The sequence below is a fragment of the Sturnus vulgaris genome, chromosome 1, assembly GCF_052056855.1.
Source record: "Sturnus vulgaris isolate bStuVul1 chromosome 1, bStuVul1.hap1, whole genome shotgun sequence".
NCBI lineage: Eukaryota > Metazoa > Chordata > Aves > Passeriformes > Sturnidae > Sturnus > Sturnus vulgaris.
The window spans coordinates 21,940,901-21,955,338 of NC_142243.1; the positions used below are offsets into that span (position 1 = coordinate 21,940,901).

The following is a 14,438-nucleotide window of genomic DNA, read 5'->3' on the forward strand; positions in this document are numbered from 1 at the left end:
TCTTTGACAGAAGAGACAATGGGACTCAGACCAGTTCTACAAGTAAATCTTTCCATGACAATGAACATTATTTTTTAGTCTTCTAATTCTCTCTGTGGGTGTTTATAAAAAAGAGATGGTTTACTTTAGGTGTGGAAATGTCCAGACACATGTGTACAAAAAAACTTAGAAAGAATAGAACATGAGTCTAAAAAAGAAATATAACGACATGACAACTATATTTGTAGCAGGTGAAGGACAGAACACAAAGAAGCTATTAAATAAATCATATTTTATTATACGTGCCTGTATTTGGATGTCCAGTTAAGTACCTAATTATGTGAAAAATGCAACTGCTGTGTAAAGCAACGTCAATTTTCAAGCACGCCTGCTGAGCTTGGGGTTGTCATTCAGATACCTGCTCAATTGGATGCTCTTGTACCTCACCTGCAGAAAATATCTGTGTGCTTGTCAGAAGTCTGGCACAGGTTATTAGGGAAGAAAACCGGGGCTTTGCAGGTTCAGCAGGCAGTCCCATGATCTATCCAACATAGCTGACAAATTTCATTATGACTTCTAAGTAGAGCTCTGGCAGTGCAGCTTTGTTTTGTTTTGCTGAGGGGATGTGCAGGGAGAGCCCTTTCTCTCCTCAGACTGTAGATCTTTTGATTTCTTGGATTTCAGCTGCACTTGATGAGTTGTCTGCTATGCTTACCTACATTTCTTTTTCTTTTCTCTACTTTTCTGACACATGCTGCATGCCATTAGAGAGCAAAAAATACTGCTGGAACTCCTATTCTTAGCGTTGGTCCATTTGCTTTTTTGATTATCATCCTAACTGTCAAAGAAATGAAATGGCATTGCTTTGCAGTACTGCACTCCGTAGTTCTTGGTTTCACACTGTTCTTTGTTTCCTTGACAGGTAGAAACTGTTTCTGTTTTTCCTCATGAATGCTTTATGTGTGACATACCTCTTAGCTCTTGGTGACAGCTAAAACATAGCAAGCCACCCTAAAGGGCATTTCTCAAATGCATTTCTTTGCCCTTTCTTCACATTGGACATGTTAATAAGGCTCAAGAGTACCTGTGTTTTTCTGTGGAGAATAGGATCTTTACAGCTTAAATATCTCTACATTCATGTAAATATTACCTACATGACAGAACATTTGGATTAGTTCTGGGATGATTCTCTAATTTCTTTTTTTTGCTTTGGCTTTAATATATGATTTGAAAAACTTTCTTGAACTAAAATTAGCACTGTCTTACATATTTATCCATTTGACTGTAAATTGCAGACAATAAGGTTGAGGGAATAGAGTGCTATGTGACTGGCCTGACAAGGGACAAATGAATAGTGAGAGAGGGCACATAAAGGGACAAGTAAGAGCTAAACATGCTGGAGCAACCATTTCTTTCCAAGAAGCTGAAGCCTAAGTGTCTTAAAGAGGACTTTGCAGCTGTCCTGTTTCAGAGTCTAGTTAAATGAAGTATTTGCTGTTGGGGCTGACAAAAACTTGACAGAGAAACATACAGATTAGACAGACTGTAGATAGTTCTGATGCAGTGGTTAAACTTTCATCAGGCATTAGGCAGCGTGATGAATCTTGCGGGTTGGTGTTGCACCAGTTCCTTGAGCAACTTCCTGGCTTTCTTATCCTCATCCAGCAGAGAGTGTGCAAGACCATGGGGGTGGCTGAGAGCCAGAGACACATCTTAAGGTCCCTGAGCAGATGGTTTGTGGACAGCCCCACTCTCCCTGTCTCCAGATCAGTGCTCAAAGGCATATGTCTTGGGGTCCAAAAGGCTGAGAGCAAAAAAAAACTTCTGCTCTTAGTCTCCCAGCACTTATTTTTCTCACATAGATGTTATCTGACTTTTTAAAAAATCCCATACTTGAAGGACAGCTGATGTGACAGTGGTGAGAGATGCTCACTACAGCTTTCCAGCATCTTCACAGAAAGAAATCACAGACCTTGTATAGCCTCTTTCCTCCAAGTGTTTTTCCACGCCTGTCATATCATGTCATTGGCACTAACTGGATTTTTTCATCTTATCTGAACAAAAAAGAAGCTGTCATCTCTTTAGATGGTGATTTTCACCCATTTGCTTTGTCATAATCTATTGGCAAAAGCTACACCTCTCTCCAGAAAGCAATTCTCTCATGCATTTATCATTTTCTTGACCTCTACAAGTTAAGGACTCTGCCTCCAGCCCTGTTTCTCAGGAGCAGGTGCATGTTGGTCAGTGAACAGCTCTGTGCCATGGCTAGACTGCTCCCTACACCTGAGCTGCAGAAAGCAGTGTTTGCTTTTACAATGCTTGGTCAGCTTTCAATTTATCCTACTGATGCATATTGGTCATCTGGCCCTGCTGTAGTGAAACAGCAGCATGAGATGATGGAAGTGATTGGGATGTTCATCTTTAGGTGCTGGTGGGCAGTCAAGTAGGCATAGATGCTCAAAGACCAGCAGCAGTTTAAAAATGGCTGTATAGCAAAATCTTTCTTCAAATCTACTTTGCAAAAACTGCTCCATGGAAAACTTAGCATTTCGTGGTGTGGATACAGTAGTTCTAAATTACACAGATGAGCACAGCCACGTCTAGACCAAGGGGAAAGCGAATGCAGCAGTTTAGTTTCAGTTCCAGTCCTTAAAGCCTCCAGTTTTGGCGCTTGGCTGAATATACCAGAGCTCCTTCCCAACTTGTAAACATTATTCCCCCAAAAAATTGGAGAACTGGGGAAGGGAGAAAGCATTTCTGCCATGGAGTATGGAAGCATGGATCTGAACTGGGGAGCTGTAAGGTTACACATGACTTGCTGACTCCTAGAGAACACAGTGAACTCAGAGACAACTATTTTTGCAGAGGATGCTGTTGACACTTTCTAGTTTACATCTTCTTCTTCATTTTCCTTATGTTATCAGTAGTGCAAAATCAGGCAGTAAAGAAATGTAATAAAGGCAAAGAATTTTGCTCTCTCCAACAGTAATTACTTGATTTATAGATGAGTGAGGAGATTAAAAAATTGTAAAAATAACAATAAATGAATTTCCTGATCAAATATTTCAGACAGTCGTTGTCTCCTTTGAGAAAGTAATACAGACTAAAAGAGGTACGAAACCAACAGATAAGCCACCACATATCTGTGTATACATGTGCAATTAGAGAGCTATAAAATATAAAACATATAGCAGCTCAGAGTTATTCCAGTATATGCCTGTGGATTACATTTCAACAGGATGAACAAAATAGGAAAATGTTGACCTTATTAAATGGTTTCTAATTTTGTGTCTGTAGTTGTATGAAACAGAACGCTTGTGTATTCATAAGAAACTAAAAAAGCTATTATTCATATGTAGGAATTTATCAGATAAATAACAGAGGGCAAATTATATTGTTTTGTTAAGCAAGATTAACCTTTACAATCTCTTCTCACTATTATAGTATTTTAAGTATACTTTTACTCTCCATTTATATAATAACTTCATGAAAACTGAATAAATTGAGTAAGAGGAACTGTATTTGCTGCGTACATCTCTAATCCCTTCTGTTTATATTCCTTTCATACAGAGATTGAAAGATTTAAAACAAAGGGAATTTGCTCGGAATGTGGCTTCAAAGTCATGGAAAGATGAGAAGAAACAGGAAAAAGCACTCAAGCGACTCCACCAGCTTGCAGAGTTACGGAAACAGTCAGAATGGCAAGTTTTTTAAAGTTGTATGAGGTTTTAATGCCCTCTTTCCTTCCTTCCAGAAGAAATTATAATATTTTTATTCCTACACAATATAATATACAGAGATTGTGTGTACTATAACCTGTTTTCAGCTGTCTTCAAATGATCCTGCTCTGCAAACCATGCATTGAAAACCTCTGACTTAATTACATGCTGTTTGAAAGTTTGTAATTTTCTCTCGTGTAGCTCTTCTCATGTCTTCTAAAAGGAGTGTTTTGAAGATGCTTTTATAATATCACCTTTTTACCTTATCCAAACTGATCTGAAGAGATGACTGTCTTAACATTTGATCATAAGTTAATGGGAGAGGATAAACACTTTGTGGAGAATTTTTACTACTTTTTTTTTTTATTTAATACTTTTAAGGTACTGGGATTATTCTTCAGTTTCTCTGTAGGATAATTTGAATGGAAAAAAAAGTAATTAACTCAATTAAGTTGGCCTGATACTGTTAGCTCTATTGATTAATATCAAAATAGAGGACAAAGATTGCAGTAGTAAACCTTTGAATTTGAGAAATCTCCTTTTTTAATGACACTGATTGCTTCAGTAGAATATATTGTATCAAACCAATTGTTTATATTAATCTACACCACAATGAGTTAATCAGATAAATAAACTGGTGTTTTTAAAAATTCATCTGAACACTACTGTACCCTGGAAATAACAGCATCCAGTTTATTACAAAGTCTTTTTGGCCTATGTAATTGCTTTTGAGCAATCTGCTGAAATATAACAGTTTAGTGCTAATATATCACTTTTATGATTACGACTCCATTTTCATACAAATCTGCTGAAACAAATGTAACTGCCTGTGGGAAGCTCCCTTTATGCCCACGCACTTGAAGATGTAGCCTCAGACAGACCCATAATGTTGGGGATAACAGGAAAGCCAGAATGAATCTGGGAGGGAAAGAGCAGGTTTGCTTTTAGAAAGAACCAGGAGTGCATAATATTTTGCATAGAGTGTGGAAAGAAGGAGTTTGCTATTCCTCTCTGTGGTCACTAATAGGCTCAGGGGAGGCTGAGTGCCAGGATTTTGGTGGAGGGGTGGTATTCCCAATTGCTGAGGAAAGACAGAACGCCAGCCTTGGTAAGCAGAAGTCTACACACATACAATTGCTACCATCCCTGAGCACTGTCTCTCAGGTTGCTTACAACAAGATAATTCAATTTGACAACAAAATTATTGTTAATCTTGAGCACAGAAAAATTTTATTTTGCTATTCCAAGACGACTTTGAAAACTATTTCTTTATATGCCTTCTCCTAGAGATAATTTTTTCTTAATATACAAATAAGGGTTCATTTGTATCTCTTATGCTGAATTTCTGGCAAATGCAAATATATTCTCTGAAATGTGCACGTATTCTCATATTATGATTTAACCCTACTCCAGGGAGTCTTTCTGTCTTTCCCATTGTTGAAGATCAATGTATTTATATAGCATTTATAAGACATGGTTGCCAATTTTAGATAGCTTATTCGTAGATCTAACAGTTTTATTTACACTTAATTAAAATGTTTTATATTTTTTATCAAACTCTTTATTTAATCGAGTTCCAGGTTTTTTTTTGTTAGTGTACTCTAGTACTGCATTGATAGCAAATACAGATAATTAGTCTAATGAAATGTGTGTTTAAAATATATCTTGGAAAAACACTTTTATATTTAATGTCACATCTTTAATGGAAAATGGCAACAATCATTTCATCCTCAGTTAATTATCTGTTTCAAGAAATCAGTGGTTTGCCATTTTTGTTAAGGCCCTAGAATACGTAACTTTTTTTTTAATTACAAGAAAACTAAATCACATTTAAAATCTGAGATATTTTGAAAAGAGGAACAATGTAACTAATGGAAGTTAAACATAGAAAATATGGCAAAGTCAAATCGTAGCTGATAATGAGACCAGTGAAGTTGTGATTTTTTTCCACACCAATGTTTTCTGACAGTTTTAGTATGAATATCTCTTTAAATACTTTTCAAAGTAATTTATTGTGGAATAATTTGAAAATAAAATTAGAATCTACTCTTTAAAAAGCTAAACAAACACATTCTTCCCTAAGCAAGCAGAATGTTTCTCTTTCTCTTCATGACTTTGATTTTGCAGATGTTCCAGGTGGAAGCATCTCTTTTTCAACATGGCACAATTTCCTTTTCAGATGCCTTTTAGAAAACCAAGACTTACCACAGATTAGGTTCCCTTAAATATAAATTCGGAGTAAAACCAATATTTGGTCTTCTTGTGCATGGGCATGACTGAAAAAGAACATTCATGTGCTGACATTAAAACATGCAATTTTCTATGTGTAAATATTGTCTTGCCCATATAGAAGCCCAAACTGATGATAAACTCCACATTTACCCTGTTGAATCTTAGCTTTACCTTGTAAAAAATTGAGTGAGACCCTCCTTCACCAGACAGACATTGTCAAATGCATGCTCTGTCATAACTCGGTTACTTAATACAGCTTTCTTTTTTTTCTTTATGTGTTTACCTTAAAGCATCAGTGGGAGTGGACCATTGCTTAAAGCCCCCCGATTAGTCCTGGAAAAGCAGCAGTCACCAGATGGCATTTTCCTCTACAAGGGCAGCAAGTTCACAGCAAGTTCTCAAAGAACCATCACAAGTGAAGGACAAGGTTTCTCCAAAAGCTTCCTAGAAAAACAGCAACTTATCATAAGCAGGCACCATCCCCCAACTGAAAGACACCATGCACTTGGAAATCACATCTCACAAATGTTCCCAGATAGCAACAATATCTCTCAAAGGGCAGGAGTGTCTTTTTCATTCTCTAAAAAGGTCCCTTTGAAGCTTGAGTCCTCAGCATCAGTCTTTAGTGAGAACTCTGAAGAAGGAAATGATTGTAGTGAGTCCCCCAACCATAAAAAAAAGCAAACTATTGAGGGCTGTCATTCTGTCACGTTTTTGGAGGAACAACTGAAAGCAAGTACGGATAAAGAGTCACCTATTACACAAGACCGAAGGGATTCGGATAGCAGTGCATCAAGTCACGTAGCTGCAAAACCTAAAATGTTAAAGGAAAATGATAAAAGTAGTGATAGAGAATCAGAAGAAAAATTCAGAGCTAATGCTTCATTTTCTAAAGTCAAAATACCACTTTCAAATTTGAATTTTTCTGCTTCACTGAGAGAAACAGGGCAAGAGAGCAAACTGAATGAATCTGAACAATTCTTAGAAAATCCCATTTCATCTTCATGCCAAGCTAGCAATTTTTGTACACAGCTGAACACCTGCAAGCACAGCAATGCCCACCTGCCAGGTCAGTTATCTGAGCTCCTACAACAGCCAGCACCTGAGCTGACCTGTGCAAGCAACATTAATGACAGTTCTGGAGTGATAAAAAGAGAAAGACCTTTGGAGATTTCAGAAACCACAGATGGAAATATGGAAACACTGGCAAAGGAGAACATGGTCAAAGAAGTCAAGCCCCAGGCATTGCCTTTCCTCCATGTAGTGAGCAAAGATGGCACCACTGCTCTGCAGTGGCCCACAGAATTACTTTTGTTTACAAAAACTGAGCCCCATATTTCATATGGTTGTAATCCATTGTATTTTGACTTCAGACTCTCTTTAAATCACAGGGAGGGTAAACAGCATGAAACAAACAAAGCAAGCTGTAAAGAGCTCTCTAAAAATAAGACTGCAGATGAATATGAACCCTCAGGTTTAATACAACATGAGCAAATGTCAAATGAACAAGATAATCAGTTGTTGAAACCAAAGAAGATGAAAGGTTCCCTAAACCCAAGAAAGGCCAAGCAAAAAGCTGAGTCAGACATAGAGAAAAAAATTAATGAAAATGGTCAAAAATGCATTGCAGATTATTTGAATGACAATATACCCAAAGTGCCTGCTTACCTTGATGTCTCACAAAAGGATTATTTAACAGAAAAAAGTCTTTATACAAAAAAACTGAGAAGACCTTTAAAGAATAATTTCCATGTCTGTGAAAGAAAAACTCAGAGAATTAGAAATGAAAACATTTCCTTTTCTGCTTTCATGTCTAGAATTAAAAAATCTGAATCGGCAAAATGTCATTTAATTGACTCTGAAGAAAAATACGAGAACCAAAGTGACTCCAGATCCCTTCACGATGTGGTCAGCTGCAGCAGTGACATAAGTGACAGTGGGAAAGACTCTAATGGGAGTTTCGTTAGTTGTAAATCCAGTTCAAACAGCAGGTATTCAGATAATGAAGGATGTGGAAGTTACGCAAGATGCTGGAGATTCCCATCTCCTCAAAAGTCCTCGTCTGGCAGACATTCCAGCTATTCTGACACTTCAGTTAGCAGTACGAGTAGCTACATGAGCTACACGAGTCCCACATCAAACAATCACAGAAGAAATAATTTGCTTTGTTGTTGTAAAAGAAAAAGCAAGACAGATGAAAGGCACAAATGTAAACATAGAAAGCACAAGTGTATTTTCACTTCAGATGATACAGACGAGGATTATCTTTGTCATAGTAGAAGTCACAGAACTAAAAACTGCATTCAGTGTGGCACAATTAAATATCGAAGATGTTCAAGACATAAAGGCTTACAAATCAGAGACAGGTCTAAACACAGCAGATGTAGACATCAGCATTTTGGGAAAGTGCATAGCAGGAGTAGAAGCTACCACAAATCCAAAAGTGGTTCCACAAGTGATTCAATAAGCAGTGAAAGATCATCTAGTAGCAGAATATCAAGAGGCAGCAGTTCAGGATCCTTCTCAAAGGAGACTGACAACTGTGACAATAAAACAAAAAAGGGTGCTGAGAGAGGTTCTAATGCTGAACCAGGAAAAGCTGAAACTGCACATTCCAGCTCTCTGAATGTGAATAGTCAGCCTAAAATCTTTGCCACCTGCTCTTCCAAAAACTTGGCAAAAGACATATGGGGAAAAAGAAAGTCAATGACAGCCAAGTTGCTTTTAGAAAGAGTGCAGTCTAAGAAAACCCAGGAACAAATGCATGATTCAGAGAGATTTTCAATCAGTAGTGGGGTAGAATCAAAGGATCACTCACAAAGTCACTTTGCTCTTCAGTTTTCATCATCAGTAGATGACGTTGCAATGTTACCTTTGCCAGAGAAAGTGCTAAGCATAGGTGAAAATGACATGGGACATAATGAAATCAGTTCATTGGAAAACAGTGTGAAGAAAAACAACTCGGAAGCATCAGACATAACTAATGTTGCTCTTTCACCTAGAACTGATTATGATCATTGTGTTCTTAAAGACATAATTCAAATTGAAACAAGCTATCAGAGCCCAAGCATAAAAAGGAGCACAGCAATAAAGGAACAAACGAATCTCTTCATTAGTGAAATGCAGCCCTTTATACAAAGCTGTGATCCAGTACCAAATGATTTCCCTGGTGCTTTTCCCTCTAATAGATATTCTGTTGCTAATTCAACAGAGACCAAAGAAGAACTACATGATGTAAACATGGACTTGAACCGGGCAGAAGGCAGTTCAGACTCTTTTTGTGACAATGCTATGCAGAAGTATGGTGACACACTAAATGACCTAGAAGTGTACAGTAAACCCACGTCCCCTCCTTTAACACAGCAGCCTATCACATTTACACCAGAAGAAGTAGACAAATACCGGTTGCTGCAGCTGCAAGCCCAGCAGCACATGCAGAAACAGCTTCTGGCAAAACATCTGAAAGTTTTGCCTGCCCCAGGACCAGCTGCCTTCTCTGCAACACCAGCAGTTCCAGCCCTCCCTGTTCAGCAGCAGGCTACTGTCACCACCATCCACCACACGCTGCTGCAACGCTTTGCTGTCTCAGCATCAGTGCATCCCCACGGCAGCCATCTCTCCCTGGCACCCCTCCACCCCCTCTCTCAGGCCCATTTCGGCCCCATATCACTTTCCCCATTAGCACCAGCCCTCATTCCCACTCACCCTGCTTTGCTGACAGGACACCCACTGCACTTGGTTTCTACCGCTCCCCTCCACCCTTCCCCACTCCCGTTCCCTGCACTGCCACATGCTGCATACATCCCAGCCTTATTTACACCACATCTGAACACAGCCACACCTGCTGCTATACACCCAAATCACTTGGTTCATCCCTTTTTCCAAGGACAAGAGCCCCATCACTATTCTTGTTCTATCCAGACCCAACAGTTACCTACAGCAAAAGAAGTTTTCAGTGTTTCTAGCTACTTAAACTAGCCCAAACGATTTCGCTATGGCTCCAACCCCAAATTTAAATAAAATTAAGCATTCAGCATCTAGTCATGTCTGAGGGGAAATCTGCTGTTCTGCTGAGAGCACAACAGCAACGATTTTAAAGTCCACAATCTGGCTGACAGCATATGAATGTTGATTTTATTCTTGTATCACCGAGGAAAAGCTGCCATAAAGCCTTTTGTGATACTATCACAAGAAGGACGGGTGGCCAGTGTCATTCCACAGAATGTTTTAAAAGAATAGTGAGAAGTCTATGACTGTCAGTAGAAAGGGACCACAACACCCAGACAAAATGGGATCAATATTGACACTGATAAGGGATTTAAAGTAGCACAATTTAAGGTTGAGCAATCTTGACACACCTCAAAGATTTGAGTTTCTGAGTTTGTATATGAAACAGTGCCTGGTTTAGTTATGGTATTTTAGACGGAGCAAAAAATAAGGTGCCTGGGACCAGCAGACCCTGGGGCTGTCTCCTGGCCAAAGTAAACTGGGGAGGCTCAGAGAGAGGAGTGATGAGTTAACACTACAAGATGAGGATCACAACAACATCTTGAAGATACTTTAGTGATTTCATCCCTGCATATGTTGCTTGGACAGTGTAAAGGGACTGCAGTCAGGCCACGAGTACATAACAAAATATTCCCTTAGCACAGGGAGCTCTGTGCTGGCAGAAGCAGGCTGCCTCTTTTCTCTCTGAGCCAAGCATCCAAGAAGGCTCACTGAGAATCCAAGTTCTTTGGCACTGCCCGTGTTTGGCTGTGTCACAGGGTATGTGAGGCTGAGCTGCAGCAGCCCAGAACTGCCAAGCAGCAGTGCTGGCTTTGAACCTCAGAGGTCCTTGGCCAAAAACTGCAATACCTTTTTCCTACCAAACTGAGCTCTGGTGTGTGGAAGAATCTTTCCCAAAGAATGTGTAAATATTTTCATCCCTTTCACAAACAAAAGAAATAATTGGCTGGTCCTATAAAATAATTCTGATATTCATAAAGATGCAGAAGTAAAATTATGATCAAAAACTGGCTTTACAGGTTCAGACTCGGAGAAAAACTTGTTCAAGTACTCAGCATTTAAAAGTACATTGATTCTAAACAAATATGTCAAGATTCTCGCATGGCTTCCCAAACTCTCAACAAGTAAATTGAAATTATGAGTCCACAATGTTTGAATGCATGTATCCAACCTTCAGAATAATGTGTGGCTGAAATTGTTCGTAATAACTGTGTGTCTGGAAATAGGTGAAGGCTTCGGCATCTCTTTGAATGGCATAGTTTGACATTTTTTATAATGTTTCTAACTGAACACAGGATATTTAGCATGAAATTAGTTCATAATTATGGTTAGACTGCAGGCATGCTTCCCAATAAAATTGGACCATGAAGTATCCAACAGACAGGACCTGTTTGTTTGAATTAAAAACATTTGAAATTATGTCAATTCATTTGCAATTAAGGTAGTTCACACAATGTATTTTTCAGAATCAATATAGAACACATTGAAAAACTTTTGGAGGAATTTTATTCCATTCATCTACCTGAAGAAGCTGAAAAATCTAATTGCAAATAAGTTGTGTCTTTAAAATACAACAGGGCCAATTTTCTTCATTTTAATCAAAATACATTGATCCATTGCAATAAAATGGAATTATTTTAATTTCTGTCTTTCTGGAGCTTCTTCAACATAAACTGGTAATATGCCAAACTTTTCCAATCACTTTACAAGTTGTGACTGTTAGTTTTTTATTTGCAAAGTAGCTTTATATATTTGGTGGTTTAGCTAGTGAAAAAAATATCAGAAAAGAAATTATGGAGACTATGCAGAAGCAAAACATTTTGGTGTTGAAAAAGGTTGGTGGCACCAGCATCCTCAAATATATTTTGGTTTGATGCCCAGCTTATTTTTTAGTCTCATTACCAAAATGGATTCATGCCATTTTGGTATTACTCATCTGTAGGTAAGTAGCATATAATTTTTTTTTCTCATTTACATTGTAGAGTAATTCTTTAATTGAAATTATTGCTTCAGAATTGAGGAAGTAAAAAATTTTATTTGGGAAGAAAGTAGAACTAAATGTTTCTAGAGTTTAACAATTTTTCCTTTCAATTTTGACTGAAAAATTACCCAAAATAGGATCTGAATTTACATATAGTTTCTGTACTTCCAATACTTTATTTTCTGAGAACCAAACATATTTCACTTACTCTGACTTAACATCTCTAAAAATCATTGTTTGCTTGGATGGAGATCACTCACTCAGTGGACCACTTGGAGACATTAGTCATAACTCAGTAGAAACATTCTGAATTGGACATCTAACACAGCAGGTCAAGCTGTGCCCTAGAAGGGGCTGACTGGGTTGCGTGGCCATCACCAGCAGTCCAGGGATAATAACAGCATAAAAAAATGCATTTCCAGCCCCACAAACTTTTAAATTTATGGGCCCAGTTTCATCTCTATTGAAGTAAACCCAGCTGTCCTCGTTGTGTATGAGTTAATTTGTATTCTAAGTAGATAACAACAAAAGAAAAATATGCAACTGAAGGAATGATGGGCTAATCTCATCTTTAATGTGTGTACACATATTTTGTATTCCACTTCTACCAGATGATGTTAATACCGTAGGAAAATCTGTGGCAAGAAACCTGAACAAATCAAACTTAACCATACCCTACTACATAGATCTTTTATGGAAAATAGATGTCTTTGTTTCCCTTAATGTATTCATCATGCAACAGATCTCTAGAAGAAATGAAATCATAGGATTTCCATGCATCATTGTACATACCAACAGGGTAAGGCAAATAAGTTGACAACAAAGATTAATTTCAATTCTTGAAACAATGGAAATTAGAATTTTGAGATGTTTTAATGGGGAGAAAAAGAGAGATTAAGAACAGAAAGAGCACAACAGAAACACAGTAATCACTGATTACCAAACAAAGGCAACGTCCAACACTGTTCTTGGTGCACAGAAGGGATTTTCTTGGAGAAATGTAATAAAGCTATCGACACAGCTGAAATTATATATTTTCTCTAATTGCTGCCATATTTTTTCATCAGTAATATACTTTAAATATGTATCATGATAATTATTAAAAGCATTATTGAGCCTGATGTATGGAGCCGTGCTAAATTTTGGTTTTATTTAAACAGATTTTTAAAAGAGTTATAGTATCATTATGGCAGTGTTATACACTCACCAAGTTAATAATATATTTTTTAGCTTGATTGTGTATTCTTGATGCATAATGCAAGGAAAGAGGTCATCCACACCTTAAAATTCCAATTAAAAAATTTTCCTGAATTACACTATGATAATTTTTTGTTGTTGTTGTTTGGGACTTTTTTTAAAATCTGATGCACTTCTGGAATACATTCAACATGTATATTTGTTGTGCAGATTTGCATAAAAATGCCATTTGATCAGGTTGATTTTAAAAGCGTCAAGTTTATATTTAAAACTGGATAATACTCTGGCTAGTATAATATGTAAACTAGTAATTTTGTTTTGTATTTTCTGTATAAAGTGTTTTATATTATACAGTAGCTAAGTGAATTGCACTATTGTACATGCAATGCGACTTTTTTTTTAGCTTATTCAAGGAATCCCTGGGAATGTAGTTTAATGCAATAATATTTTTTTTCAATAAAAAGGCTTACTGGTATAAAGAGTGTCAGTCATGTATTTTTAATGTAAAGCATACCAAAAGGCATAAACCTAATAAAATGCAGAATGGTGCAAACATATTCTGTATTTTAATCTCCAGAAATTAAATACGTTTAATTCATTCCTGTGGTTATAATCCTGAAGTTTCTTAGAATGTTTCCTAAAGATTTTAGTATGTGTTACAAAAGTGGGTTGTTTAAATGGAACCGAAAATAAATATTCCTTACAAAAATGATTCTATCTATGTGGTTTTTCCAAGGACTTTTAATGAATCAATATCCTCCTGAGTATTTTTATGCACTGATCAGTTTATTAGAATTACATGTATAACTCATCTGTCAGGTTCCCCAAATAATTGCATAACAGGTCCTTTGGTAAAGAATCTAATATCTACAAATGTGTCATTTATTCACTCTTCAATCATTCTTTAAATCTTCAAACAGTCATGATAAATATCACTTTATCCTATGTTTCCCTATTACCTTGTATTTTTCCAGTTTGTTTATTGCGTCCCTTTTCCATCTACCTTCCATGTGTATTGTTTTCTGACACAAGGCTTTTGGTCATATAGTTACTCAGCTTAGTGGTCCCAGAATTGCTGCTGTATTATTTGCAAGGCTACTTATACCCATCAGTGGATATTTTCAAAAGTGTCATGTCTCCAGGTGAGCACAAAGAATGAAGGAAGCTAAAAAACAAGTGTCTGCATGTCTGTAGTAGATAAAACTCTCTCTTTTGAGGTGAGATGTGACAGAGGTTATATTCTGTCCAGCCTATCTGCATAGCTGGAAATACCTTGGCCAAACTCTGGGACCAAATTAATTTACCATGCAGTGACATGTCAT

General features: G+C 37.3%; 1 protein-coding gene across 1 annotated transcript in view; it reads left to right on the top strand.

Annotated features, from left to right (window-relative positions):
- Positions 1–13,828, top strand: part of ZNF804B (zinc finger protein 804B) — a 225,282-nt gene extending 211,454 nt beyond the window's left edge. Inside the window, exons 3-4 of the mRNA XM_088161351.1 lie at positions 3,550–3,680; positions 6,221–13,828. Of these exons, the coding sequence (XP_088017477.1) occupies positions 3,550–3,680; positions 6,221–9,908 (3,819 nt within the window). The 3' untranslated portion in view covers positions 9,909–13,828. The remainder of the gene's footprint in view (positions 1–3,549; positions 3,681–6,220) is intronic.
- Positions 13,829–14,438: the final 610 nt, after the last annotated feature.